Genomic DNA, 25,482 nt, shown 5'->3' with positions numbered 1-25,482 from the left:
CCAAACAGGAGTGAGAGGACATGTGCAGCTGACACTAAGATTGGAAGGACCTTAATCAGTTTCTCCTCCTTTACTGTCAACCAAATTTGTTTTACTACCGGTTCTGTGGGCATGGCTTGGTGGGCGTGGCAGGGGAAGGTTACTGCAAAATCCCCATTCCCTCCCGATCAGCTGGGACTTGGGAGGCAGAGAATAGATGGGGCGGGGCCAACCAGAGGTGAGAAGAAGGGCTCCTCACTTGGGGGTCTCCTCAGTCAGAACTTTAGCCAAGAACAGATATTAACACTTTTCCAGGATACAAGGGGGTGAATTCAACTACCCACTGCCAGAAAATTGGGCCACTCTTCACGGCCTTGGTCCAAACAGGAATGAGAGGACATGTGCAGCTGACACTAAGATTGGAAGGACCTTAATCAGTTTCTCCTCCTTTGCTGTCAATCAGCCATTTGGCTCCTAACAAGGCAGAGCCTCCCTGATACAAGCATGCACTCAGTGGTGGGATTCAATTTTTTTACTACCGGTTCTGTGGGCGTGGCTTGGTGGGCGTGGCAGGGGAAGGATACCGCAAAATCCCCATTCCCTCCCGATCAGCTGGGACTCCGGAGGCAGAGAACAGATGGGGGCGGGGCCAGCCAGAGTTGATATTTACCCGTTCTTCGAACTACTCAAAATTTACACTACCGGTTCTCCAGAACTGGTCAGAAAGAACCTGCTGAATCCTACCTCTGCATGCACCGCTCGCTAAGAGTAAACTGCTAGAATGTCCTTTTGTGCTTTGCCTAAATGCAGACTCACAAGAGAAGGCAATACAAGAGAAGGCCAACCAACCATGGGGAGTAGGGGGTATAATCATAGCCTGGATCATAGAGATTGGCAGAGTTCCTAACTTGAGGTTGCCCTAGTATGGTTTGGATGGCAACTTTTGCCACGTCCAGTTCTTACTCCCAATGTATCCGAACGGCAGGAAATAGGCGAAACTACCCAGAGCACGACACCGCGTTTTTGCGACTGCTAGGAAGGAAAATAACAACCCACTCCAAGCATTTTCCGAAACAAAAGTATTTTCTTCATACTGTAAATACAGGACAATTACAATTATCATAAGAACTACATTCTAGACATTGACAGACATTCCTACACAGGTACAAAGGAAATCTATAGTTGCACCAAGCCAAAATAAAATAAAACACATTCAACAGGTTTAGACCTCAGCCACATCTCCATGAGCTCCATGTTCATGAGCAAAGAAATATCTCAAATGACTCCGCATTCTGGGACCTGCAGGCTCACAGGACTGTTTTCTTGGTCCATAAAAACTGCAAGGGGGACGGGACGGGACGGGGATGACTGCATACCATATTTTTCAGAGTATAAGACGCACCAGGATTTTGAAGAGGCAAATTAAAAAAAAAGTTTTTGCACTCTGCAGACCTCCCAAAAACGGCCTGTTTTTCGTGAAAATGGGCTCGTTTTTTTAAAAAAAGGCATGAATAGCCTTTAGGAGGCTTGTAGTGCTCCTGGGAGCTTGGGGGGGGGGCATAATTGAGCAAAAAACAGCCTGTTTTTTGCTCATTTTTGCCCTCCCCAGTCTCCAGGAGCACCCTATAAGCCCCCTAAAGGCTATGCACGGCCATTTTTGCAAAGGGGATGGGGTTTCTGGAGGCAAAAAAATGCTGTGTTCAGTGTATAAGACGCACCCAGATTTTCAGCCTCTTTTTTGAAGGAAAAAGGTGCGTCTTACACTCCAAAAAATACGGTAGCTTTCCATTACACCACTTTGCATATCCTTGTTTCTATTACCCGAGTTCATGGAAAACTCTTAGTCTAAAGTTTGGTTGCTGCAGAAACCCCAGGGAGATGGCCTCCTGCCTTGGCTTCCTTACAAATTCAGCTCTGCAGGAGGGAAGAAATGATGGGGGCCCTCTGACTCCTTCAAGGATCCTGTATAATTCACCATCTGGATTCTCCTACCACAGGGGTGTCCAAACTTGGGAACTTTAAGACTTGTGGACTTCAACTCCCAGAATTCCCCAGCCAGCCATGCTGGCTGGAGAATTCTGGGAGTTGAAGTCCACAAGTCTTAAAGTTCCCAAGTTTGGACACCCCTGTCCTACCAGGTAAAGCAACCTTCCTGAGAAGTCCCCAGAAGAAAAGGCACAGCTATATGGCCTCTAGGCTCCCGGAAAGCCAAGAATGATTGTAAGGAAAAGATTGTGGCTTGTACAAGCAAAGCAAAAGCTCGGTTTTCTCAAAACACACCGAATGTTGGATGCTTAAGGCACTTTTCAGGAGGAAGAGGATGTATTTCAAATGCTAACAGAGTTGCAGGCTGTTAGGTGCTTTGGCCTTATCCAAATTAATATTCTGTGAGGGCTGTAAAAAAAGGATGACTGCTAATCCAAGGAGAATTACCTCCCCTCACCCATGCCACTCTAATGTAAATCCAGAAGCGTGGGCTACTTAGCAGGACACGAGCCCCTTCCCCCTTTCTGACTACTGAGGGGATGCTAAGGAAAGCACCTCATGCAACGGGCCAGCCATGAAAAGGCTCCTGCTCAAAGGACAGAGAATAAAAGCCCAGTCAAAGGACCTTTGGCATAATCCGGATGTGCAAAGATGACAAAACTCTTTACAGTGAAGTCCTCCAATTTAATATACATCAGTCTGGGATCTATTTGGACAGTCATTACCATGTAAATAAATGCACTTCTACTAAAAACTGAATGTAATCACTAAAATGTACTTCGGTGGTGTTTGGATTATCCCAAGCAGTGGTAGGTTGCAGGTGGTACGCTCCGGTACGGGTGTACTGGATCCTGCCCAGAGCACCAGATACTGTTCTGGTACGGTGCTCCGGAGGGCGCGCCTGCCCACCCGAGCTCCTTACCGTCTTTTGAAGCTGTTGGCGCTTCCACGCACGACGCGTACAGCCTCTGTGCAACGCTCCACGGAATCAGCTGGAGCGTCGCAAAAAGGCTCGCGGAAGTGTCGTTTCCAGCTACAATGCATGTGCGCGCTGCACGGCTGCATGTGAGTGACGCCAGGGTCATTCCAACCGTACCGGTTGGAATGGGATCCGGAACCCACCACTGACCCCCAAGGTACAACATTTACTCACTTCCCAAATTATACTTGTGTGGCTGGAAGTGGTGGGTTGGGGAACAGAAAACCCTGAAGTTTAATGCCTATTTTTTATTTTATTTTGTTGTGCGGAAAGGAGCATTTCAGAAAATTACAAGTGTTTTTGAGCCACCTTTTATTATTTCTGAAAATACTGACCCTGCTGTAAATATTGCCTCGAGTAAGGCACTAAATCATAATATACAAGGATTCAGAGATACAGTCAAGCAATTTCGGAATGAAAAAGTGGAAAATGGAGCATAAAAAAAGAAAAAAGAGAGAGGCCTTTTAGCCTGGTTTCACAAAGAATCCCCTCCTCTGGGACTGAAGCGGCTGTCCTCAGGCTTCCTCCTCCTGGACAGTGGACATTATTCCTTAGTATGACGCATGAAAATGACACCCCCTAAAACTTTGCAAGACATCTCATCAGACAAGACATGAACATTAAAGGGGAAAAAAATCTAAGTGCAGGCACATTGTGAAAGTCTTTTCATCTGGATTTTTTTTTCTCCAGTTCTGGAATGTTTTACAAAAATGGGACATTCATATTAGAAGGAAAACATGGAGAGAAAGTTTCCCTTCACCTCTCGGAGGCTCAAAGATTTCGAGGAAACCAGAAACTTTGGGAAATTTAATACTCAAAACATGGCAGCACCATTGCCCGTCTTCTGCAGAAACGGTGGACTCGGGCTTGGAAAGGCATTATGGATATCCCGAGAGCTAACAAATTTCTCTTAAATACAAACTTTTTAAAAAATATTGTCATTTTAAAAACGTAGTGCATTTAAGACCTTGGTTTTACTTTCATCCAGCTGCTACCAGATCCAGTATTTTTTTTTTAAAAAAAAGGTAAGGAAAACAATTCTTAATCTAATTTAATAATTTTGGAACAAAGTATAAGTTAAGCTGTTCATAACTTTGAGAGTAAAGTATATACACAAATAACGAGAAAAAGGTTCCTTTATGAGATAGTAACTGTAATTTCTATCTTAAAAAAGTATCTGAAGAAATTATTCTTGCTATATCTTCAGCATGTCCTTTTCAGATAAGATACTCCACCATTTCTGCATCTTTGAGGTCCTGCCCCAAATTCTGAGGTGGGTTTTTCCTTTCTAGGGTGCTGGAATGGAAAATGGAGCCATCTGCAGGTAAGAGAAGAAGGCAAAGTGTCACCGTGATTAAACGTAAAAGGGATGGTGAGAAAAAACCTCTTGAAATCAACGGGCAAAACATTCATCATTTATGACCAGTTTCACTGGCTGTCTATTGATCCAGCCAACCCTTTGAACATGAATGTCAATTGTTGGGAAGAGGTGATCAAGATGGGTGTGGCTTTAATTGGACACCCTTAGTATGAGGTTCAATCGGAATAGAGAGCTGGAAGGGACCTTAGAGATCTTCTAGCCCAACCCCCTGCTCAAGCAGGAGGCCCCTATACCATTTCAAATAGTTTTTTCTTAAAAACCTCCAGTGACGAAGCACCCACAATTTCTGGAGGCAAGCTGTTCCACCGGTTAATTGTCCTCACTGTTACAAAGTTTCTCCTTAATTCCAGGCTGCTTCTCTCCTTGATTAGTTTCCATCCATTGTCTCTTGTCCTGCCTTCTGGTGCTTTGGAAAATAAGTTGACACCCTCTTCTTTGTGGCAGCCCCTCAAATACTGGAATACTCTTATTACGTCACCCCTAGTAGCCCTTTGTTTCTCTAGACTGGCCATGCCCAATTCCTGCAACCGTTCTTCGTAGGTTTTTGCCTCCAGTTCTTTAATCGGCTGTTCTTCTTTGCACTTTTTCCAAAGTCTCAACACTTGTTTTGCAATGTGGTGACCAAAACTGGGTGCAGTACTCTAAGTGTGGCCTTACCGAGGCTTTATAAAGCGGTACTAATGCTTCACGTGATTTTGATTCTATGCCTCTGTTTATACAACCCAGGATTGCGTTCGCTTTTTTGGCTGTTGCCACACACTGCTGGTTCCTGTTCACTAAGACTCCAAGCTCCCTCTCACAGTTACTGTTTTTGAGCCGTGTTTTTCCTAATTTGTACTTGTGCATTTGGTTTTTCCTGCCTTTTATTTTTCTCCACATTAAATGTCATGTTCTTGGACAGGGCCCATTGTTCAAGTCTGTCAAGATCTTTTTGGATCCTGAGCTTTTCTTCTAGGGTGTTGTCTATTCCTGCCAGCTTGGTATCACCTGCACATTTGATGAGTTCCCCTTCTATTCCCTCATTTAAATTGTTTACGAAGACATTGAAGAGTATTGGGCCTAAGACAGAACCTTGTGGTACCCCACTGCTTACTTCCCCTCCATGTAGAGGTAGTACCATTAAGGACTACTCATTGAGTACGGTTTGTCAACCAGTTACAAATCCATCTGGTGGTGATGCTAGCTACTCCACTTTTTTGTAGCTTACCAAGAAGTAGGCTGTGGTTTACTTTGTCAAACGCCTTGCTGAAGTCTAAGCATATTATGTCACAGTAGTTCACTGGTTTACTAATGTAGTCACTTTGTCAAAGCATGAAATAAGATTGGTTTGGCCTGATCCTTTAACAAACCCGTGCTGGCTACTAATTATAACTTTCTTTTTTGCTAGATGTTCACAGATCTGTTTGTTCCCCCCCTGCCCCTCCAGTATCTTCCCAGGTATGATATTAGGCTGATCGGTTTGTAGTCTCATGGGTCTGTTTTTTCCCTCTCCTTTTTTGAAGATGGGAACCACATCAGCTCTTTTCCAATCCTCTGGTAGTTCCCTGGTGGTCCAGGATTTTTGTTGGTTCCCACCAACAAAGAGGATGCGGGAGGTCGTGCAATTGGGGGGGAGCTGACACTCTCATGCTTGACCTTCTTGGAAGGGCTTCAACACTAAAACAACAGGATTGACTGACTGACGCCTGAGGCTTGTGTGGCTCTTGCTCACTCAGTCCTGCCAATTTTCTGTGGCTTGGTCAAAACCAGAAACCGTGGCAGCTTCCAAAAGTCGCATCCTCCAGTTGGAATGGAACTACAGGGGCTTCTCATTATCCACTGTTTGAAGTTATGCCAGTGATGAGACGGGAACTTTGCAACCCATCCCCACATTTACGATCTTCTTAGGTCTACAAAGGAAAGGAAAGCTGAAGTCCGATCGTAAGCACAGGTGCGCTTTGTCTTAGTGGCCACTTTTGCTTAATGACCGAGTTGGTTGTCCCAATTTTGCTTGCCTAGGCGAAGATGACCTGCACAATCCCCACACCAGCACTTCTTGACCGTAAGTGTGAAGCTCAGATTCCCCGGAGGGAGAGGCTGCATTCCAGAGGACCAAGAGACAGGGAAGAGCAGAGAGTTTGGTCGGAAGAGGTTGGAGGTGGCTTTTCCCCCCCACGAGTTCTCAGAGTCTGTCTCTAATGATGCAAGCCTTTAGCATTCGTTTGGCAAGGTCTACAGGCGAGGAACAATAACAGTAGTGCTTAGGAAAAAACTCCATGCCCCTCTGTCTCTGTTTTGGGGCCTCAGGACCCAAACACAGAGAGGAGGAGACACTGGCTGGTTTGCTTGACCTCTGCCGTGTCCAGAGCTGGAGACCCAACTGAGAGTAACACCCCTCCGTACCTGATTTGTCTGCCCCATAGGCCAGATTCACCATTGGGAGTCTCCCTGGCATGGGGGGCGCAGGGGAGGTGGCAGGGGGCTTGCTCTGCTCACTGCCCCGGTCCGTCTGAGTACTGCAGTCCCGGCTTCCCGTTTTGGAGTGCACCGAGAGCAGCGGCGTGGAGGGAAGAACCGGTGAGGGTGTGGAAGGGATGGACTCCGAGCGGCATTCTGTTCCCAGCAGAACACCTGGCAGGGAAAGAAGGGCAGGTGGTTACTTGGAGTTTGGCTCTGCCATGGGCCGGGGCCTGGTTGCTGACTCTGCCCATTCTCCAGGGAACCCACTTTACCAAGCAAGCATGGGCAGGACTGGCTCACACACAACGCAGAAGCAGCTGCACTTCACACCAAAGAGCCCCTGCCACAGGCAGGAAACTCACAGGGCCAGGACTGAGAAAGGAGGCAGGTTTGCACCTGCTGGTTGTGTCAATTGCAACCTGCAAGCAGAGCTAAATTCCACATCGGCAACCTCTAAGGAGTCAGGTAGGCATCAAATGGACTTTAATACTCATTTTTATCCTCAGAGCCTGTCAACTTATCTTTAACTTTCCAGATGCCAGAAACCCCTTTCAAAATCTTTTTAAATTTTAAATCTTGCAAGTAGCATCATTAAAAATATTATGGGGAGTAGGAAAAAGACCAGTAGCAATATAGATGAGTTACAGATTACACTGCTCTCTTTGTAATTATATACACATAGATTTTCTTCTCCTTTTAGGCTTTTTTACTTGATTAACAACAAATAGACATTTATTGGAAAAAAATTAAGTCTGTAAATTTGGAATGATTTACTCAATCCACGTGGAACAAAATTTCGTAATTTGTGGCCAATAAAAGCAGGCAGGTCTTCCCTTTGGCTGCCAGAGGTCTACATGCCCCAAATGGCAGGTCTGACCATCTAACCAGACGGTCATCTGGGGGCGGCGTAACATTTCATAGCAAATAATGTTAATGGAAGTTAGAAACTAAAAATTTACTTAATAATCTGTTCAGCACATTTTTTTTGCGATTGGTGATTTTAATTAAATTTTATTTATGCTCCAAGATCAAACATATTAGGAGATTGGTCTTTAAATAATAAAATAGTGAAGATACTGGCATTCAGCTGCGAGATTTAAAAGGCATGTAAAAAAATCATTTCTTTCTTTTTTGTTAAAGATTACTCTTCTGCTTCTCTGGTTAACTTTTGCTCAATAAAATGCGGAGCACTCCCTGTGTAACTCTTGCAATTTCTACTTATTGATAATCTCCCCCCCCCCCCCTTTGGCTTGTCTATTCAAAGAAAATTAAGCAGTCACCTAAGCTGCCTTTCCAGCTCTTCTCCTCCCTCTTCTCCTCCAGGATGGGAGTGCTGCTGAGGGTGGAGGAGTGGGAGAGCAAGCCAGAGGCAGCGTTGGAGATGGAGATGAGGGACTTGGCTGGCCGCATGGAAGACAGCTGGTCAGTCTTGCTGGCCTCCTTCCGGGACCGCTGCTGAAGGACCTTGATCATGGCGTCCTTCTCGATGATCTGAGCATGAAGAGTCTTGATTCTGAGGGGGGGGGGGGAGAAAAGGACAGCCTGCTCATTTCAGCCACCCCCCCCCTGTTTTTCAGACTACAGAACTGTGATGGTGAACCTATGGCATGATGGGTGCCACAGGCGGCACACAGGGCCCTCTCCGTGGGCATGTGAGCCGTCACCCCAGCTTAGCCCCACTGCGCATGTGCCTCCCACTGGCCATCTAATTTTTGGGTCCCTGCTGTGAATGCATGGGGGGTGGGGCGCATGTGGGAGATGCACGCCCATGTGTGGGGGCAGGGTTTTTTTGCACGCATGCATGGGGGGGGGGCAGGGCGAAGTGTGGGAGTGCAGCGTCCCCCCTCCCCGCAGCCCATTTTTGGTCCCAGGAGGCTGCAGGGAGGCCCAGTAGGCCCAAACTGGGGTTCGGGGGGGGGGGGTTGTGCATGCATGCGCAGAGGGCAGAGGGGTGTTGCACGCACACTGCATTAAGGGTGCGGGCACGCTTTCGGCACCCGACGACAAAAAGGTTAGCCATCACTGCTATAGAGGTTCTTGCACAGATTCAGAAAACTGGGCCTGTTGAAGGCATCGGCTAGTTGGCAAGAGGCCTGAGGCCTGCCTTCCGGTGGCGCTCTAGGCCTCCAGCCTTCTTTCTCTAGACCAGGAAAGTTGCAGAGTCAGATGCCAACATCCAAATAGTGGAAAGAGGATGTGGAAAGCCCCTGAATACGCTGCGTTGGTGCGCAAGCAACAGGACTTTCCAAAGAAGCCCTGGCAAGCCTCAACCCAACATTTCCAAAAGAGGACTTTAAATAACTCCAGGGAAAACACCGAAAAGGGGGAATACTGAAACTAAACACTAATTCCACCTATAAAAAACAAGAAATTGTTTTAACCCTATCTTTTTCTTTTTTATAATACTTTTTTTCAACATTTTCCAACCATTAAAATCACAATTACACTTTTAGAGCTTTCCGTTATCGGTATTTCTTCTTTCTAATTTAGGGTTTTCAATTCTATAGCATATTGTCATATACATATTCCTTTCCGTTTCATGGTTTCTTGTTTTTACAATACATACATACATACATACATACATACATACATACATACATACATACATACATTGTATTTGTGCTGATAAATAAATAAAGGGAGACTAGTATAGATCTATTTCAAGCTATTTAGCTCTCATCAGCTAGCCATACCCTTACTGGGAATCGAACCAGGGCTGTATTGCATATTAGGCAGATTTGTTTGGGCATACCAGGGGTTGTAACACAAATACATACATACATACATACATACATACATACATACATACATACATACATACACACACACACAGTATTTGCATCTCTATTACTTCTCCTTTTGTAATATTTTCTATGCATTCATTATGCATTGATTTTACATCTCTTTTCAAGCCAGTTACACCACTTATTCCATGTCTTGTCGTATTCTGTTTCCTCTCTATCTCTTAGTTCCATCGTTAGTTTGTCCATTTCAGCGCATTCTAGCACCTTTTTAATGATCTCTGCATTTGGGGGAATGTTTCCAATTTTGGGCAAGTGAGATTCTGGCTGCAATAATTATATGGAGCATTATCTATTGAATATCCTTACTTATGTTTCCTTTTATTATTCCTAGAAGAAACAGCTCAGGCTTCATGTCAATTTTTTGTTCTGTTAAAAAACCCAACCGTTTTTTCAAGTGCAATTCTCCCCCTCCTCTCTCGGTTTCCCACTTGCAAACTGAAAGGCCCTGGATCCCTGTCAGAATGGAGGACCGACACTGGTAATTCAGTTAAGGAGCAGAGATGCCAAAGATTTCCTTCCTCCTCCTGATTGTTGGGAGAGAAGTTATTTCATTGCTTTGCTTTATCTTTGGGTGGGAGGGAATGGTAGAATGGGGGTGGCCAACGTATTTCCCTGGCACAGGTATCCTGCCTTTCACCGTCTGAGTATTAAAACCAGGCAGGAGAACAGGAGTTCTTTGTCACTCATTTGCGTGATGAAGACACTAAACGCCCACAATTTCCCAAGAGTGTGTACCATAGAGAGCAATGCAGGACAAGCGTCTCATTTTGAATGCTCTCTGAAAACAGGGCACCTCCAAAGAGCCTCTTCACGGGGCTTAGCAGCTAGATAGGGTCATTGCAAGGGTCGGGCTGCCCTAAACCATGAAGGGCTTCCTAGGTCAATGCAGTCACCTTAACTGCGCTTGATAAGCAACTGGCCGCTGATGTAGATCTTTCACTGCTGGAATCCTAGGCTCTTTCTATCTTACGCTAGCTGAGTATAAGATGCACCTTCCCCCTCCCTCCCAAAGGGTGAAAATCTGGGTGCATCTTATACACTGAATACAGCATTTTTGGCCTCCCGAAACCCCACCCCCTTCGCAAAAATGGATGTGCAGAGGGTTTGGGAGGCCTGCAAAGTGCTCCTGGGGGCTAGGGAGGGCAAAATCAAGCAAAAAATGGGCTGTTTTTGCTCGTCCCCTCCCAGCCCCTAGGAGCACTCTACAAGCCTCCCAAACCCTCTGCATGCCCTTTCCTTTTTTGCAAAAAGATGAGGTGGGTAGAGTGTTTGGAAGGCCTGCAGAGTGCACAAATCTTTTTTAAAAATTTACCTCTTCAAAATCATGGCGTGTCTTATACTCCAATGCGTCTTATACTCCGAAAAATACAGTCGTTACTCTACTTTGTGTCTACTCCAACTTGGCCACTTTTCAAGAGTAGCCCATGGAGAATATCCTGTGGTAGAATGTGGTCTGGATTCCCAGGAGCGAGGGAGGGGTTGCATCCAGTGGTGGGATTCAAATAATTGAACAACTGGCTCTCTGCCCTAATGACCAGCTGGGTGGGCATGGCTCGGTGGTCATGTGACTGGGCGGGCATGGCCAGCTCAACACTCAGTCGATGGGCTCTTCGCCTTAGCTGTTACAATGTAATAAGGACTAACGGGAGGGGCAGTTTCTGTAAGCAGGGCAATAAAGATTAGGCTAGAAACAACACCAGAATGTTTCCTTTCTGCCTTCCTTACAGGATTAGCCCTGTAAAGTGGGAAAAAACAAAAGGAGATTTCTTCCAACAAGCGGTTCTCCCAACTGCTTAGAAAGTTAACAATCAGTTCTCCCAAATAGGTGCAAACTGACTGACTCCCACCACTGGTGCATCCCAGAGCACCAAGAGAGTTTAAATAGTTTGGATGGGAGGAAGAGGGTCAAGACACCCCCCCCCCCCCAGAGTTCACAGAGCACATCTTTAATGGGGCAAGTAGTTACTTTAACTTGGCAAGATTTCTGTCTATGGGTGAGGAACAATGAAAGAAACTCTCTGCATCTTTCTTGGTTTGGGGAGCCTGGCACTTCCTGAGCAGTCCAGAGCTTCATGGATTTCTGGGTAATTCAAGACTTCTGGATTCCAGAGTTGCACTCCATGCAGAGCAGAAAAACGAAGCAGCTGCCCTTACCTGCCCTCCATGTCCAGACACCTCCGGTTAGCCAGTAGAATCTCCTCCTCTTCCTTCTGGATGCGAGCTTCCAGGGAAGTGTCATAGCTGGTATTGGGCGAAGGGCTGATTACGGTGGTGTCCCTGCAAAACAGCATTGGACGGAGAGTCAGGGATTCCTGCTTGGCTTTTAGACACAGAGGCTTCCCATTTACCAGGCAAGAAGGAACCCAACTTGCTCCATCATCAGATGATCTGCCAAATGCAGCTGGATGAATAAGGCCATTTCACACGGGAGAGCAGGGGAAAAATAAGATAATCCAATTCCCCCCCCCTGCAAAAGAAATCCCCGTGTGCGGAACAAAAATAGTTTGTTAGATTCTGAGTTGCAAGAAAATAGGTGTGTTTTTACGATGCAAGGTATTCGGGTGATTACTGACTATAAGGCAGCTTCCCTAACATGTAAGGGTGACATGGATTTTCTAAACAAGCTAAGTATGTTTTTGAGGCCGCAAACAATGTTCCAGCAAGGAAGTCTGTTTCCCTTCCTGATGAACAGGCTCAGGTTTGATACAAACGCTGTTCGGAAGGTCCTACACAAACTCAACACTCAAGAAATCTGCGGGTCCTGATAATATCCCTGGGCGAGTACTTAGGGAGGGTGCTGATCAGATAGACCAGTGTTTCTTAACCTTGGTGACTTTTACATCCTGTGGACTTCAACTCCCAGAATCCCCCAGTGGTGGAATTCTGGGAGTTGAAGTCCACAGGACTTAAAAGTCACCAAGGTTGAGAAACATTGAACTAGACACTGTTCTCACAGACATCTTCAATCTCCTTGCATCAGGCCGTGTTTTCATCGTGTTTTAAGATTGCCATCATTGTACTAATGCACAAAAACATAGATATTGCAAGTCTTAACGATTACTGTCCAATTTCACTCACTTCCATTACGATGACGTGTTTGAGAGATTGGTAAAGCACTATATGGTTCCATTACAGTTTGCCTATCGGAAGAACAGCTCTATAGAGGATGCCTCATTTTGGAGGGAGAAAAAAAAAAGAATAAGGATATATGTTTGAAAGCGGATATAAACTGGAGTCAGCATAATAAGTTATAGACTAGAAGTGGGAAGGAAGAACTTCGGTAAATACTTTTGCTACTACATGGTCAAAATATATTGTATTAATTGGAAACTGGATTTTCCCCAACTACCAACATTTCTTAATTCTCTTTGGGTTTGATCTGCCAGGGTGAAATTGGAAGGGTTGTTGGTTATGGGAGCATACCGCAAGCTGCACATTTCTCCTGTCACTTTTTATAGGATTCTTTTGCAATGGTGCCTCAATATGTGTGTGTGTGTGTGAGTGTCCGTGCGCGCACTCTTACCGGTGAGCAGCCACAGTGGCTGCCGCATCCAATGCGAACTGACGCATGACACTTTCTTCCAGATACTTCTGCTCCCACTTGGTCATGTCCGCCTCCAGAGCCAGAATCCGCTCCTCCTTTTCGCGCAAGAGCTCCATCAGGGCACCAGCGTTGTACTCGGAGCAGGCGTTGGCCGTCTGAGAGTTTCCCTGGCGCTGGCAGGAAAAGGCAACAGAGCAAGGTCACTGGGCCGAACGGCAACATATGTGGTGGTGCTCCTTAGATAGTCAAGGTGGAGAGAGGGACACACGAACGATGCTGGATTGGGGGCCCTCCAAGGTCCCTCCCAGCCTTATGGCTCTAGCAGTCTACCTTGAGCAGCGAGTGAGCGGTTTGTTCTCTCCACTTGGCCAGAAAGGTGGGCATGACCACAGTGTGTCCCAGGTGGCAACTGTCTCATAACAGTCAAAACCCAACCCCCTGCCTGGTGACAAAGCATGAAAGGATGTCACGTGTCAAAGCAGGAACACTATTCCGGTATAGGGACTGGCCACAAAGCATCTGTCACACCACAGACAGAGCAAAATGAAACAATCACAGTGAGATAAATGAATGGAAAAAGGGAGCCCAATGTTGCAAGAGATTTTTGAAATCATGGGAGCTTTTCATTCTGGCATTTTGGAGATGAGATCGCAGGAAGTTCAAAAAGCTTTGATTATCCTGCAAGTGGTAGAATTATTTTAACAATGTAAACATTTTAATTTTTATTGCACATGGCACATGAATTTGGCAACCCCCTCCCCCAGTTAAAGTAAAACTTCCAGAATGGCACCTGGTGAAATCATGAAGTTTTCTTAAACGTAAAGGTAAAGGTTCCCCTCGCACATACATGCCAGTTGTTCCCGACTCTAGGGGGCGGTGCTCATCTCCGTTTCAAAGCCGAAGAACCAGCGCTGTCCAAAGACGTCTCCATGGTGATGTGGCCGGCATGACTAAATGCCAAAGGCGCACAGAACGCTGTTCCCTTCCCACCAAAGGTGGTTCCTATTTTTCTACTTTCTTTTTTTACGTGCTTTCGAACTGCTAGGTTGGCAGAAGCTGGGACAAGTCACAGAAACTCACGGGATTCGAATCGCCAAACTGCTGACCATTCTGATCGACAAACTCAGAGTCTCAGCCCCTGAACCACACACTCTTAGCATCATTTAAAAGTGGGTTCCCTCTGCCTTATCTGGCAAGACTTTTTTCTTAACTTCCTACTCCAGTCTAGAACACAGAGCATTCCTGGTGCTCCTCAATCCTTGTCGAGCCTCGTTTAGCTTTCTGGCAATAGCCAAAATTATCTCAAGAGCTGCCACTTTCATGTGGTTTTTCCAGCCTGAAGGGGAAAAAACTACAGCCCACGTTTGGTTTTTCACCTCTGTCTGAAAAAGAGCCCTTGACCAATCAGCTCCTGCCCTTAGGTGTCCCCAGACTGGACTAATGTATCACACCCTACATGGGGCTGCCCTTGAAGAGGTTTCGCTCGGTGCAAAATGCAGCAGGGAAGGCAGTTAGATCCGTCCCCAGAACAGAGCATGAGACATGTTTGATCCACAAGCTGCAGGGTTGCCAAGCAGCTTCTGGGTCCGGTTTGAAGTGCTGATATTGACCTTGAAATCCCTTCATGGCACGGGGTCAGTTTACTTGAGGGAGCCTCTCTCCCCAGTTCTCTCAGATCTGGCAGAGAGAGGTCAGCTAGGGAATGGCATTTGGGGGTCCGAGGTGTTGTGGACCGCCAGCGGAGCAGGTGGCAGACTCGGACAGTGAGGAGGTTGGGGAGGAATGTGGGCCAGTCCTGGAGTCTGAGGAAAGCTCTGATGAGGGCTCTGTGTCGGAGGCAGGTGGAGGGGCAGGACCGTCTGACAGTTATCAGCTGCCTTCGGAGTCGGATATCAATGGGGCAGAAGAACAGCTGGAGCCTGTTCCCAGTGTGCGCCTGCATAGAGTTGCCAGGAGAAGGGAACAGCTAAGGAACAAGGGTTGACTCGGGACTAAGGCCACAGTGAATGGCCCCTCCCATAGGGAATAAAAGAGGAGTGGAGTTTGCAGGAGTTCAATTCGTTAGAGTGAAGATCTGTTCCTGACTTCTTGCCAAGTAATTGCTGCTACAGCATGGCGTTTGGAAGATATCGGCCTGGCAACTCCCCAAGCCTGATAAAGCGCTGTAGTTGTGAAATCTCTCGAAAGGCCATTTGCCAGGACTTTGCTGGAGAGGAATTCACTTTATACTAAATAAAAGAGGTTTTATCGGGATGAGGAGTCTACTTCATGATCTTGGGAAGCCTAAGTCAGAACTCTGGGAGAAGTGCCTTCTCTGGGGTTGCGTCCTCATTACGGAACATCCTTCCCCCTGAAATCAGATTCCTCCCCTCACTTTGGACGTTATGGAAGGACGGACCTCAAGAACCTGCGGTATGATTAGGCCAGGGGTGCTCCCAGGGAACCGGAGACTTGTTCAGATGGCTCCGTTTGGAGGAGGTGGCCGTTATGGTCCTGTCTTTGACTAGGGCAGTGATGGCGAACCCTTTTTGGCTTGCGTGCCAAAAGCGGGGGGAGCGCAGGGGGGTCGTGCGTGGGTGTGCCACCCATAATGCTTTGTGCATGACCCCAGCATGCATGCATGCACGACCAGCGCTCCCCCCCATTTTTGCCATGTTTTTTTCACCCTCCCCAGGCTACAGAGGCTTTATAGGAGCCTGGGGAGGGCGAAAACAGCCTCCCCCGCCTCCCGGAGGCGCTCCAGAGGCTTCAGGAGCTACCCTGAAGCCCCAGGAGCGCGAAAAACTGGATCTATGGGCAAACTGGAAGTAACTCCAGGTTGCTCGCAGGGCTGGTTTTAGGCCACCGGAGTGTTCAGGAGCCTTTAGGAGGCTTCCCTGAACATTCGGGAGGGCTAAAACCGGCCCTACGAGCAACCCGGAAGTCACTTCTTGTTTGCTCGTAGGGTCATTTTTTGCCCTCCGAAGCCTTCAGGGAGGCCCAAAACCGCCCCTACGAGAAAACCGGAAGTCAGTTCCCAAACTTCCGGTTTGTCCATACGGCTGGTTTTTCGCGCTCTGGAGGCTTCAAGGAAGCATCTGGAGGGCGAAAAATGGCCTCAAAATGCCAAAATTAGCATTAATTAATTAATAAAGCAAATAAAGCATTAAGCAAATTAATAAAGCCTATACTTTTCGGATAATTCCCAAATCCTGCTGGAGTGGAGCAGAAGTTGCGAAAGTGCCTTTACCTGCTGCATGCGGAGCGATTCGAGTTCTCTTTCCAGCCGAGTTCTCAGCCGATGCTCGAGCTGCTCCCGCTTCTCACAAGCAGCCTGTAACTGAACCAAAGCCTGCTGCATCTTCTCCACCTTCTCCACGTACACCTGCTTCTTCTTCAGCTGAAGCAAAGGAGGGAGACAAACAAGAGTAAGAGTTCAGTCGCCCCATAAACCAGGCTAGTTGTCTAAGACTGAGGCCAGAGCTGAAGCATCGAATGTGGATGGTTAGGGTTCCGGATCCCGTTCCAACCTGTACAGTTGGAACAGGCCTGGGGGCCTCCACATGGATGCGCGCAGCACGCGCATGTGTCTTAGCGCCTCTGTGAGCCTCCGTGATGTTCCAGCTGCTCAGCGGAGTGTCGTGCAGGCACTGTACGCACATGTACAGAAGCGCCGAAGAGTTAAAAGACTGGTAAGGAGCTCTGGCAGGCAGGTGGGCCCTCCGGAGCACCGTACCGGAACAGTATCCGGTGCTCCGGGCATGCTCCGGTCCGCCAGTACCGGGGCATACCGCCTGCAACCCACCACTGTGCCTGTTGCTCCCTTGGAACTCATCCTTTCCCGCCTGGGAATCCAGACTACATTCCGCCACCAGGGTTACTTTGAGAGTCTTTCTAATTTATTTTAATTGACACTGACAGACACCAATGAGACAACTAAAAAAAGAGAGCTATTCAACAAACAAGATCGTTAAAATGCATATTTGAGCACAATATACTCATCCTACAAAATATTTACCTTAATAAAGTTAGGGGGGGGAACATTATGCACCATGAGCACATTTGAAAGAGCTGTGCTTTATTCAGTTCTTAATATGCATGTTAATTTTTCCACAAGTGTGGAAATGTGCTTAAGGAGCTTTAATGGCAAGGGATGGGGAAGAATCTGATTTCCAAAAGTAGCTGGGACCAGCAGGGTGAGTTAGATACAGTAAGGCGCCAATGTGCCTGCTCAGAAATGCTGGCCAAACCAATTTGTGCCATATTATCCTCCAAGGAAGGAGCATCTCTGCTTGCTCGTTCAAACGCTAGGAAATTACTCCCTAGCCAAAACGAAGGGCTGGAGAAAGCAGTTTTAAAAATAACCCAGCAATTTCTGTCATTATGGATGCACAACCCTTTCTCAGTTGAAGGTACTGAACTATACTGGTCCATGGAAAGTTTTCTAGAAACTTCCTAAAATTATGCAATCTGCACATGATGCACTGGGTGCGGGGGAAGGGGAGAGAGCGGGAAGACTGGATCTCACCTCTGGGTGGCAGGCACAGGGACATAAGACAAGACCCAAAGCATCACTTGCCTTGACCAAGAACTGCCTGTTCAGGGTAGAGTTATGTTCTTAGCGTCTTGGGGTCACTTCCACCCACTGTGAGCAATTCAGCTACCGTATTTTTTGGCATATAAGAGGCACCGAGTATAAAATGCACCAAGATTTTGAAGAGGCAAATTAAAAAAAAAAGTTTTTGCACTCTGCAGAAATCCCAAAAACGGCCTGGTTTCCCCCCCCCCCCAAAAAAGGGCCATGAATAGCCTTTAGGAGGCTTTTAGAGTGCTCCTGGGGGCTGGGGGAAACAGGCAAAAAATGGCCCATTTTTCGCTCATTTATGCTCTCCCGAGCCCCCAGGAGCACTTTGCAGGCCCCCTAAAGGCTATGTACATGCATTTTTGCAAAGGGGGTGGGGTTTTGGGAGGCCAAAAATGCTGTATTCAGTGTATAAGACGCACCCAGATTTTCACTTTCTTTTTTTTTGGGGGGGGGGGGGGAGGTGCGTCTTATACTCCGAAAAATATGGTACTTCAAAATCTACCCAGAATTTGAATTTCCAACCCATCTCAACCTAGTAAAGGAAGCAACAAACTATATGTAGTCCTCAACTTACAACCATTTGTTTAGTGACTGTTCACAGTTACAACAGTGTTGAAAAAAAGTGACTTGTGACTGGTTCCCGTACTTACAACTGTCGCTTCATCCTCATAGTAACATGATCAAAATGTGGAAACTTGTCAACAGGCATGTACTTATGACAGATGAAGAATGGGTTGCCGTTTGCAAACTTCCCACTCAGCTTCTGACAAAAAGGTCAATGGGAGAAACTGGCTTTCCTTAATGGCTTTGGTGATTCACTTAACAACCATGGCAAAAGAGGTCATAAAATGGGATGTGATTCATTTAACAACTGCCTTGCTTGGCAATGGATATTCTGCTCCCAACTGTGGCCGTAGGTCATCTACCCATATTCCTTGTGGGTGCCAAATCACCTCAGGCACTCAAGAAGCCTGAAATCATTTTTTATTTTTACAAAATGACCTAGATTTGTGCCAAATGTGAGACTGGCCTCTCACATTTAACTTCAGGGTTTTAACTTGACATCTTGTGAGATTCTAGAAGACAGCTATTGAAACTCGTACCAGATTTCTGGCCCAAACGGCAGTTATCTTGGGGAAGGAATCCCCTCATTAAAATTAGCACCTTGTATAAGGAAAACTTATACAAGATGTTCTATAGGTGGCACATCCCACCCACAAAATTAGCAAAAATTAACAAAAACTAATGTTGGAAATGTAATGCTGCACTAGAGATCTTCTAGCATATGTGGTGGGAGTGCATGAAAGCTAGGGCTTTTTGGCACCAGAGAAGAAAGTATTTGGAAGAGATGCTAAACCAAAGGATGGGGTTGAGGCCAGAATTATTTCTACTAGGGATCACGAAAGAAAAACATGGCAAAGGTGGGCTAGATTTAATGCTGCATATTTTAGCAGCAGCAAGACTGGTTTTTGCACAAAAATGGAAAAACAAAGAGACTCCCTCGGAACCAGAAATAATAAATAAGATACTGACGTGCGCAGAAATGGAGAGACTGACTCTAGAGCTCAAAGACAAGGGTGAGACGGAATAGCACGAAATCTGGGACAAATGGTACGGATGGTTAGAAATGAGGGAAAAAGGCCGGGACAGAAAAACACAGACAAGTTAAGAATAGGAAAACATGGTATTAAGAATGTGTGATAGGTAGGAATCGGATAGGTATTTGTATGGTTAGTAATTATATAAAAGAAAGGATCAACAGACAGTTAATCTGACTGATTACATAGACCATGTAATAGATGTAAAATGTAATTGTTGTAAGATCCAATCATTCTATGGAAACGTTTATGCCGGAAATGTCGCACTATGTCCAATGTTTTTAATGCTTATCTAATCAAAAGCTTTTAATTAAAAAAAAAAATTAGCGCAGCCATGACCCCTTTTTCCAGGCTCAAAAGAAGTCGGGCTGCCTTGAGGCACTGCAGGAGGGGCAGCTGCCTGCGTGAGTCCCACCGCATGTCTTTCAAATCAGTTGGCCATCAGGGAGGCCCACGAAATGATAACGGAGGCGACTCCCCTGAGCACAAGATGGCCGAATTTCCAAAGTTAAACAATACAAGAGCCCAGTAAAAGGGTTTTTAAAAGGGGTCTGGAAAAGATTAGGGAAGCTGAGGACAGCCAAGAGAGGAAGGAAAGCCCAAGTTGCAGGATAGAAGGAAGCCAGAGGCCTCTGCCGAAAAACAGCTTAGCTAAGCACCATCTCCCTCGCCAAATGGACTCAAACATTCCCAACAGTTACCAGCTCAGGAACGTACAAATAAATAAACAAGCTTTGACCAAACTTAATACCTGCGATCAGTTTAACCACAGATCTCTGAAAGTTCATTTTTTCAATTTCAACCTGTCTGGCAGTTTGGGATTACACGACAAATCCAAGACAGGGATGATGGTTTTAACGTTTGGCCGGCCCGAATTTGGCTGCTGGACCTTTTCTCTTCTCTTCTCCTCCCCTTCTTGGGGCACAGCACAATGGAGGTTGGTTCTCTTTGATAGAGAAGCTTTCACATTGGCTGCCAACAGGGGTGGGCTGCTGCCAGCACTACTGCCAGTTTGGTGCGCCCAAATTTTTTGTGCGCGCACACTTGCTTCACTTGCACGCATACCAGAAGTGCGCTCCGCGCGAGTGCACATTTCCACGTAAATAGGTCTGCACAGGCACAAAACGCTAAAAAATGAAAAAATAAATAAATATATGCAATGAAAATTGTTCTGCATATGCGCAGAACCAAAAATGAAAGTGGCGCCACCATAGGAGAACCCGTTCAGGGGCGTGGCAGGTCTGCAGCGCTGCCGGATCCAGCGACCCAGGCCTCCAAACCATTACCTGTTTGGCCAAACTGATCCGAACCCACCACTGGGTTCCAGGAAGAAGGGGAATTGGTGCCTTTGCCTCTGGCAGAGTTTCCATGCAAAACACGATTAAAAGGACAGCAAACCATTCTTCCATGCGGGATGCCGTCTCATCTGCCAGAGACGACAGCGGGACAGTTGTCTCCCTTCCAAAATGTCTCCATTTCTAAGCAGCTGTGAGCAACCCAGTCTTTTCTCCCAAAGGGAGCTCTTAATGACTGGCTGCTCAGTGAGTGAAGGCAATAGCGTCCGCAGGGGTCAAGCCCTGCAGGATTTTAGTCCCACAGAAAACCTGGCCTATCCTGCAACTACACCGAAATATGGTATGAACTTTGCCAAAATCGTCATGGATACAGCTGAGAGTGATGGAAATAGCCACCCAAATCTGGGCTCTTCTATGTCAGAGATTCTCAATAAAGAACAGTCACATAAAAGGGAAGACAAGACATCCCGTTCAGGTTACTAGGACAGAATTCTCATCTAGGCTTCCTGAGAAAGCATAAATCACAATCTTAATCCCCAAAACCCTCTTTTATTTATATGGCTGTGAATTATGGTCATTAACAGTATGCAGGACTTCACAAACAGTCTGTGAAGGTTCCGACAGATGTCTGCTTGAGTTGCCACAGTCTTTCAGGGGAATGTTGATAAACACCCACCTTATCTCCCTTGGTATGCTGCCGGAGACCTAATTGCCAAAGGCAGAGCAAGGCCAAACTTAGCACAGAGTCAAACAGAACTTTTCAAAGCTTGAACCGACCAGATGAACTAATTGCTTCCTGCAAAAGCTCATGCCCCATTTGCTCCTCTTTTATGTCTTATGGGAGGGGCCAATCATCTCCAAGCCTTATTCCCAAGTCGGCCCTGTTTTCCCAATTGTTCTTGTCTTCTGGCAGCTCTGCGCATGCGCATACTGGGAACAGGCTCCTGCTGTTGTTCTGCCTCACTGATAACGGAGGCTTCAAAAGCAGCACATAACTACCAGATGTCCTTGGCCCCCTCTCTGCTTCTGACGCAGAGTCTTCCCCAGACTCCAGGACTGGCCCATGTTCCTCCCTAACCTCCTCACTGTCTGACTCTGCTGCCAGCTCCGCAGGCCGCCGCCAAACCACAGCATTCTCATGAGCTACCTGTCGTGCTCTGGGTATTGTAGTGGCCTGGCCTCCCATCTGATGACTCCCCTCTTTAAGGGAAGCTCAGTATAGTACAGAATCTGCTTAGCCAGCAGAAAATTCCAGGAGGCTGCGGGCCATAAATCAAGGAAGCTAAGTACGTTGCCTACTTTTCCTTTGCGGATGCAAGCTAACAAATTCAGGGAGCTGACAGGAAGTTTTTCAGCTGGACAGCCGTGGGGGATGTAGGCTCTCAAGAGCCTCACATGAACCCCGTCTAACAAACCAACTTTGAGGTCTGTTTGGACCAGAACCCCCCTGGAGGGGGGGGGAAGAGGACTGTGTCTCATTAGACCCAGGGGGAGGCAACAGATCCCTCGCGGGTGGGAGATTTGTCTTTTGAATCGGAGTCGGGGTGACAGCCTATAAACATGTCTGACAAGATGCTGAAGTTCTTGTCAAAGCGAAATGAACAGGAGGGTTCAGAAGAGATGAAAAGCCGGTAAGATAATTTATCTATCCCACAGCCATAAATCAAACCTGGAAAAGGCAAAGAAATCTTGAGAACATAAATAATATTGATGGTCATTGATGGACTTTTCCAAAAAGAAAGAAAGAAAGGGAAAATATAGGGGTAAAACACCCTCCCCCCGCCCCCCCAAAGTTATTTACTCGGAACAAATTTACTCGGAACAAATTCAAGGAGAGGAATGGCGAACAGATTCATGTTGCAAAGATCAAGGAACCAGCGACTAGATGGATTCCTAAGAAACTCTATGAATAAAGAGAGGAAAAGAGATGGCCCATCGGGGCTCCGGGTGGCTCCTTCTTATGAGGAGACAGTGTTTTTTTCCACCAGTTTGAATGACAGGAAATGATGGCTTCAGCCAACTTGCTTACAATCGTGGCAGAACTCTTTAAAGCAGGGGTCCAGAAACTTGGCAACTTTAAGAGTTGTGGACTTCAACTCCCAGAATTCTCCAGCCAGCTAGAGAATTCTGGGAGTTGAAGTCCACAAGTCTTAAAGTTGCCAACTTTGAAGACCTCTTCTTTAAAGGCATCAAGCTCCCCAATCTCGCTTTCTAATCACTTTCAAGAATTGCCATTAAGCATTTTAAAGCTATTGAAGAGTTCTTCAGAAGGACAGGTCTTCATCAGGCAAATTTATCTTCTACTCTGAACAGAAAAAAAGGTTAATTGTGTATATTAAGGAACATGAAGAATTTGAAATAAACAGCAAAAAACTGACTGAGATTTTGATCTAGGAAAGTTATAAATGGATTAAGAGTCCAAATAAATCAGGACTACTATAAGAATTTGGAATTAACTATAAAAAATAAAGGGTTTCCTGTGGGAATAGGGACTTATTGTGGCTAGCCTGACTACTGCAAGTCATAACAAAAATAAGTGATGATTTTAGAACAGGACACTAGAAGGGACTAAATATTTTAAGCAGAAGAAAAAAAAATACAACCCTGGGCTTGATGCCAGTCAATATCTAGACCAGTGATGACGAACCTATGGCACGCGTGCCACAGGCGGCACACGCAGCCATTTGTCAGGGCACGCGAGGCGCTGCCCTGTCAGCTGGCCAGCGCACATGCACGCACTGGCCAGCTGAGTTCACCCTTTTTTAAAGCCATTTTTCGCCCTCCCCAGGCTCCAGAGGCTTTGTAAGAGCCTGGGGAGGGCACAAAAAAGCCTCCCCCGCCCCCCCGGAGGCCCTCCGGAGGCTTCATGAGCTTCCCTGGTTTGCTCGGAGGATCGTTTTGAGCACTCCGAAGGGGTCAAGGACCGTCTGAAGGCTTCCCTGACGCCTCCGGAGGGTGTCGTGGGGGCGGGGGAGGCTGTTTTCGCCCTCCCCAGGCTCCTATAAAGCCTCTGGAGCTGGGGAGAGTGAAAAAAAGCATGTAAAAATGGGGGGGAGGTTGCACCTGTAGTGCGCGCATGCACACTGGGGGTCGCGCATTGCATTATGGGTGCGGCACGCCCGCACACGACCCGCCTGCTCTCCCCCCACTTATGGCATCCGAGCCAAAAAAGGTTCACCATTGCTGATCTAGATTTTAGAAAATGACGCAAAATGTCGTAACTTCAAAAACGATCTATTAAATACGATCTTTGAATAATGGGGCCAGAAATTAGTAACATAATATCAACACTGTCAGCAATGATGTTTGCTTCTATCAACAAACTAGATCTAAAATTCATTAACGAAGGAATGACAGATGTGGAGCAAGTTTTATGTGACAAGACAGAGAAAGTACCAAAAGTGGAACTATAAATGAATGCCCAAGAGAAAGATGGTAGTCCTTGACCTACGATCACAATTGAGCCCAACATTTCTGTTGCGAAGCAAGACAGTTAAGTGAGTTTTCCCCTGTTTAAGACTTTTCTCGCCATAGATGTTAAGTGAAACACTGCGGTTATTCAATTAATAACAAGGTTGTTAAAAGTGATTCTGGTGTCCCCATTGACTGTGCTTGTTAGAAGGTTGCAAAAGTTGATCACATGACTTTGGGATACGGCAACTGTCATAAAAACATACCGACAACTGTCCAAATTTTGATGACACAACCACAGGGATGCTACAATTTGCGTAAGTAAGAAAAATAGTCACAAGTAACTTTTGCAGTGCCATTGTAACTATAAACAGTCATTAAATAATGGTTGGAAGTCAAAGACCTTGTACTAGATATACAAAAGAAACTGACTAGTTTTAAAAATGAAATGGAAAATACAAATGATAAACCAAGAGAATGACCTGGAAAATGTGTTCTTATTAAGATGTACAAAAGACACTTTGTTGAAGAAATCTGGGCAATGGGGTAAAGAAGAATTGAGGGGAAATTAAATCCCACAACAATACTTGAATGAATTAAAGGTTAAGATTGTTAGAAGTGAAAGCAAGGAATATAAATTTGGTTTATGTGATCAAGATAAAATATGTTATTTTTGGCTATTCTTTTTGGACTGTCTGTTGATGCCAGGACTGCAAAGATGAAAAGATGCTTTATGAAAAGATAATTTTTTGTAGCCTTAGAGGGGATGAAGAGTCAGCAAACTAAACATTTTAAGTATCTTATAAATGAGGCAGGCAGAAAGGAACAAACAGCATTTTTCACTGTTTAAAGAAGTGGGAGCCTTAGTTAATGGGAGGCTTTTGTGTTCCTTGTCTTAAATCACCCACGTAAGTACGGTAGTCTTGCAAAACAAGGGTATAAGAAGACATCAACTAAGAATGAGAAGCGTAGGACAATCCAAAGCTTATAAACACTAGAAGGGAATGGAAACTGAATGAAAGGCAGAGACACAGTACAGAAATAGCATTTGGAAATTCTGAGTTAGTATAACAAGATTTATTTGTAGTAGGGGTAAGTATTGTGTACCAGCAAAAGTCCAACCTGTTACTGCCTTAACCAACCACTGAGAGCTTCACTGCTATCCACAGACCTCTCAAATTTCTGGAGGTTTGGCAAATGAAGTTTGTAGCCCTCATGGCAGTAAAATATAAATACCTAGGACTGCATATATGTTTATGGGGATACATATATGTTTATGGGGAACTCAACTCATACAGGATCTTACTAGAACCACATGCTTGCAGTACATGCCTCTCCAGTTTGCCTCAAAGTCAGTCCTGAGACCACCAGATATAAGATTACCAGTGTGTCTGCATTAGTAATGGTACTTTAATGTCAAATTACTGACATAGATTTGTGCATCAGGTGGGTCTCTCTTCAGCAAAGAAAACCCCTGAGGATTCTCACGCAGGATTTCAGAG

At 46.0% G+C, this 25,482-nt stretch overlaps 1 protein-coding gene and 1 long non-coding RNA gene across 5 annotated transcripts in view; one reads left to right on the top strand and one right to left on the bottom strand.

Annotated features, from left to right (window-relative positions):
* Positions 1-993: 993 nt before the first annotated feature.
* Positions 994-3,569, top strand: LOC309397749. Its single transcript, XR_014176311.1, has 2 exons — positions 994-1,980; positions 2,124-3,569. It is a non-coding gene; the product is annotated as an uncharacterized lncRNA (long non-coding RNA).
* Positions 3,570-3,963: 394 nt separating this feature from the next.
* Positions 3,964-25,482, bottom strand: part of AMOT (angiomotin) — a 59,571-nt gene continuing 38,052 nt past the window's right edge. For all 4 annotated transcript variants that reach the window (XM_081963984.1, XM_081963983.1, XM_081963981.1 and 1 more), the window contains 6 exons: positions 16,342-16,491; positions 13,092-13,285; positions 11,723-11,845; positions 8,045-8,277; positions 6,708-6,935; positions 3,964-4,262 (listed from right to left, as the gene is read on the bottom strand). In XM_081963984.1, the coding sequence (XP_081820110.1) occupies positions 4,162-4,262; positions 6,708-6,935; positions 8,045-8,277; positions 11,723-11,845; positions 13,092-13,285; positions 16,342-16,491 (1,029 nt within the window). In that variant the 3' untranslated portion in view covers positions 3,964-4,161. The remainder of the gene's footprint in view (positions 4,263-6,707; positions 6,936-8,044; positions 8,278-11,722; positions 11,846-13,091; positions 13,286-16,341; positions 16,492-25,482) is intronic.

Source organism: Natrix helvetica (assembly GCF_964273705.1).
Source record: "Natrix helvetica genome assembly, chromosome: 11".
Lineage (NCBI taxonomy): Eukaryota > Metazoa > Chordata > Lepidosauria > Squamata > Natricidae > Natrix > Natrix helvetica.
This window is presented reverse-complemented; position numbering and strand designations above follow the sequence as displayed.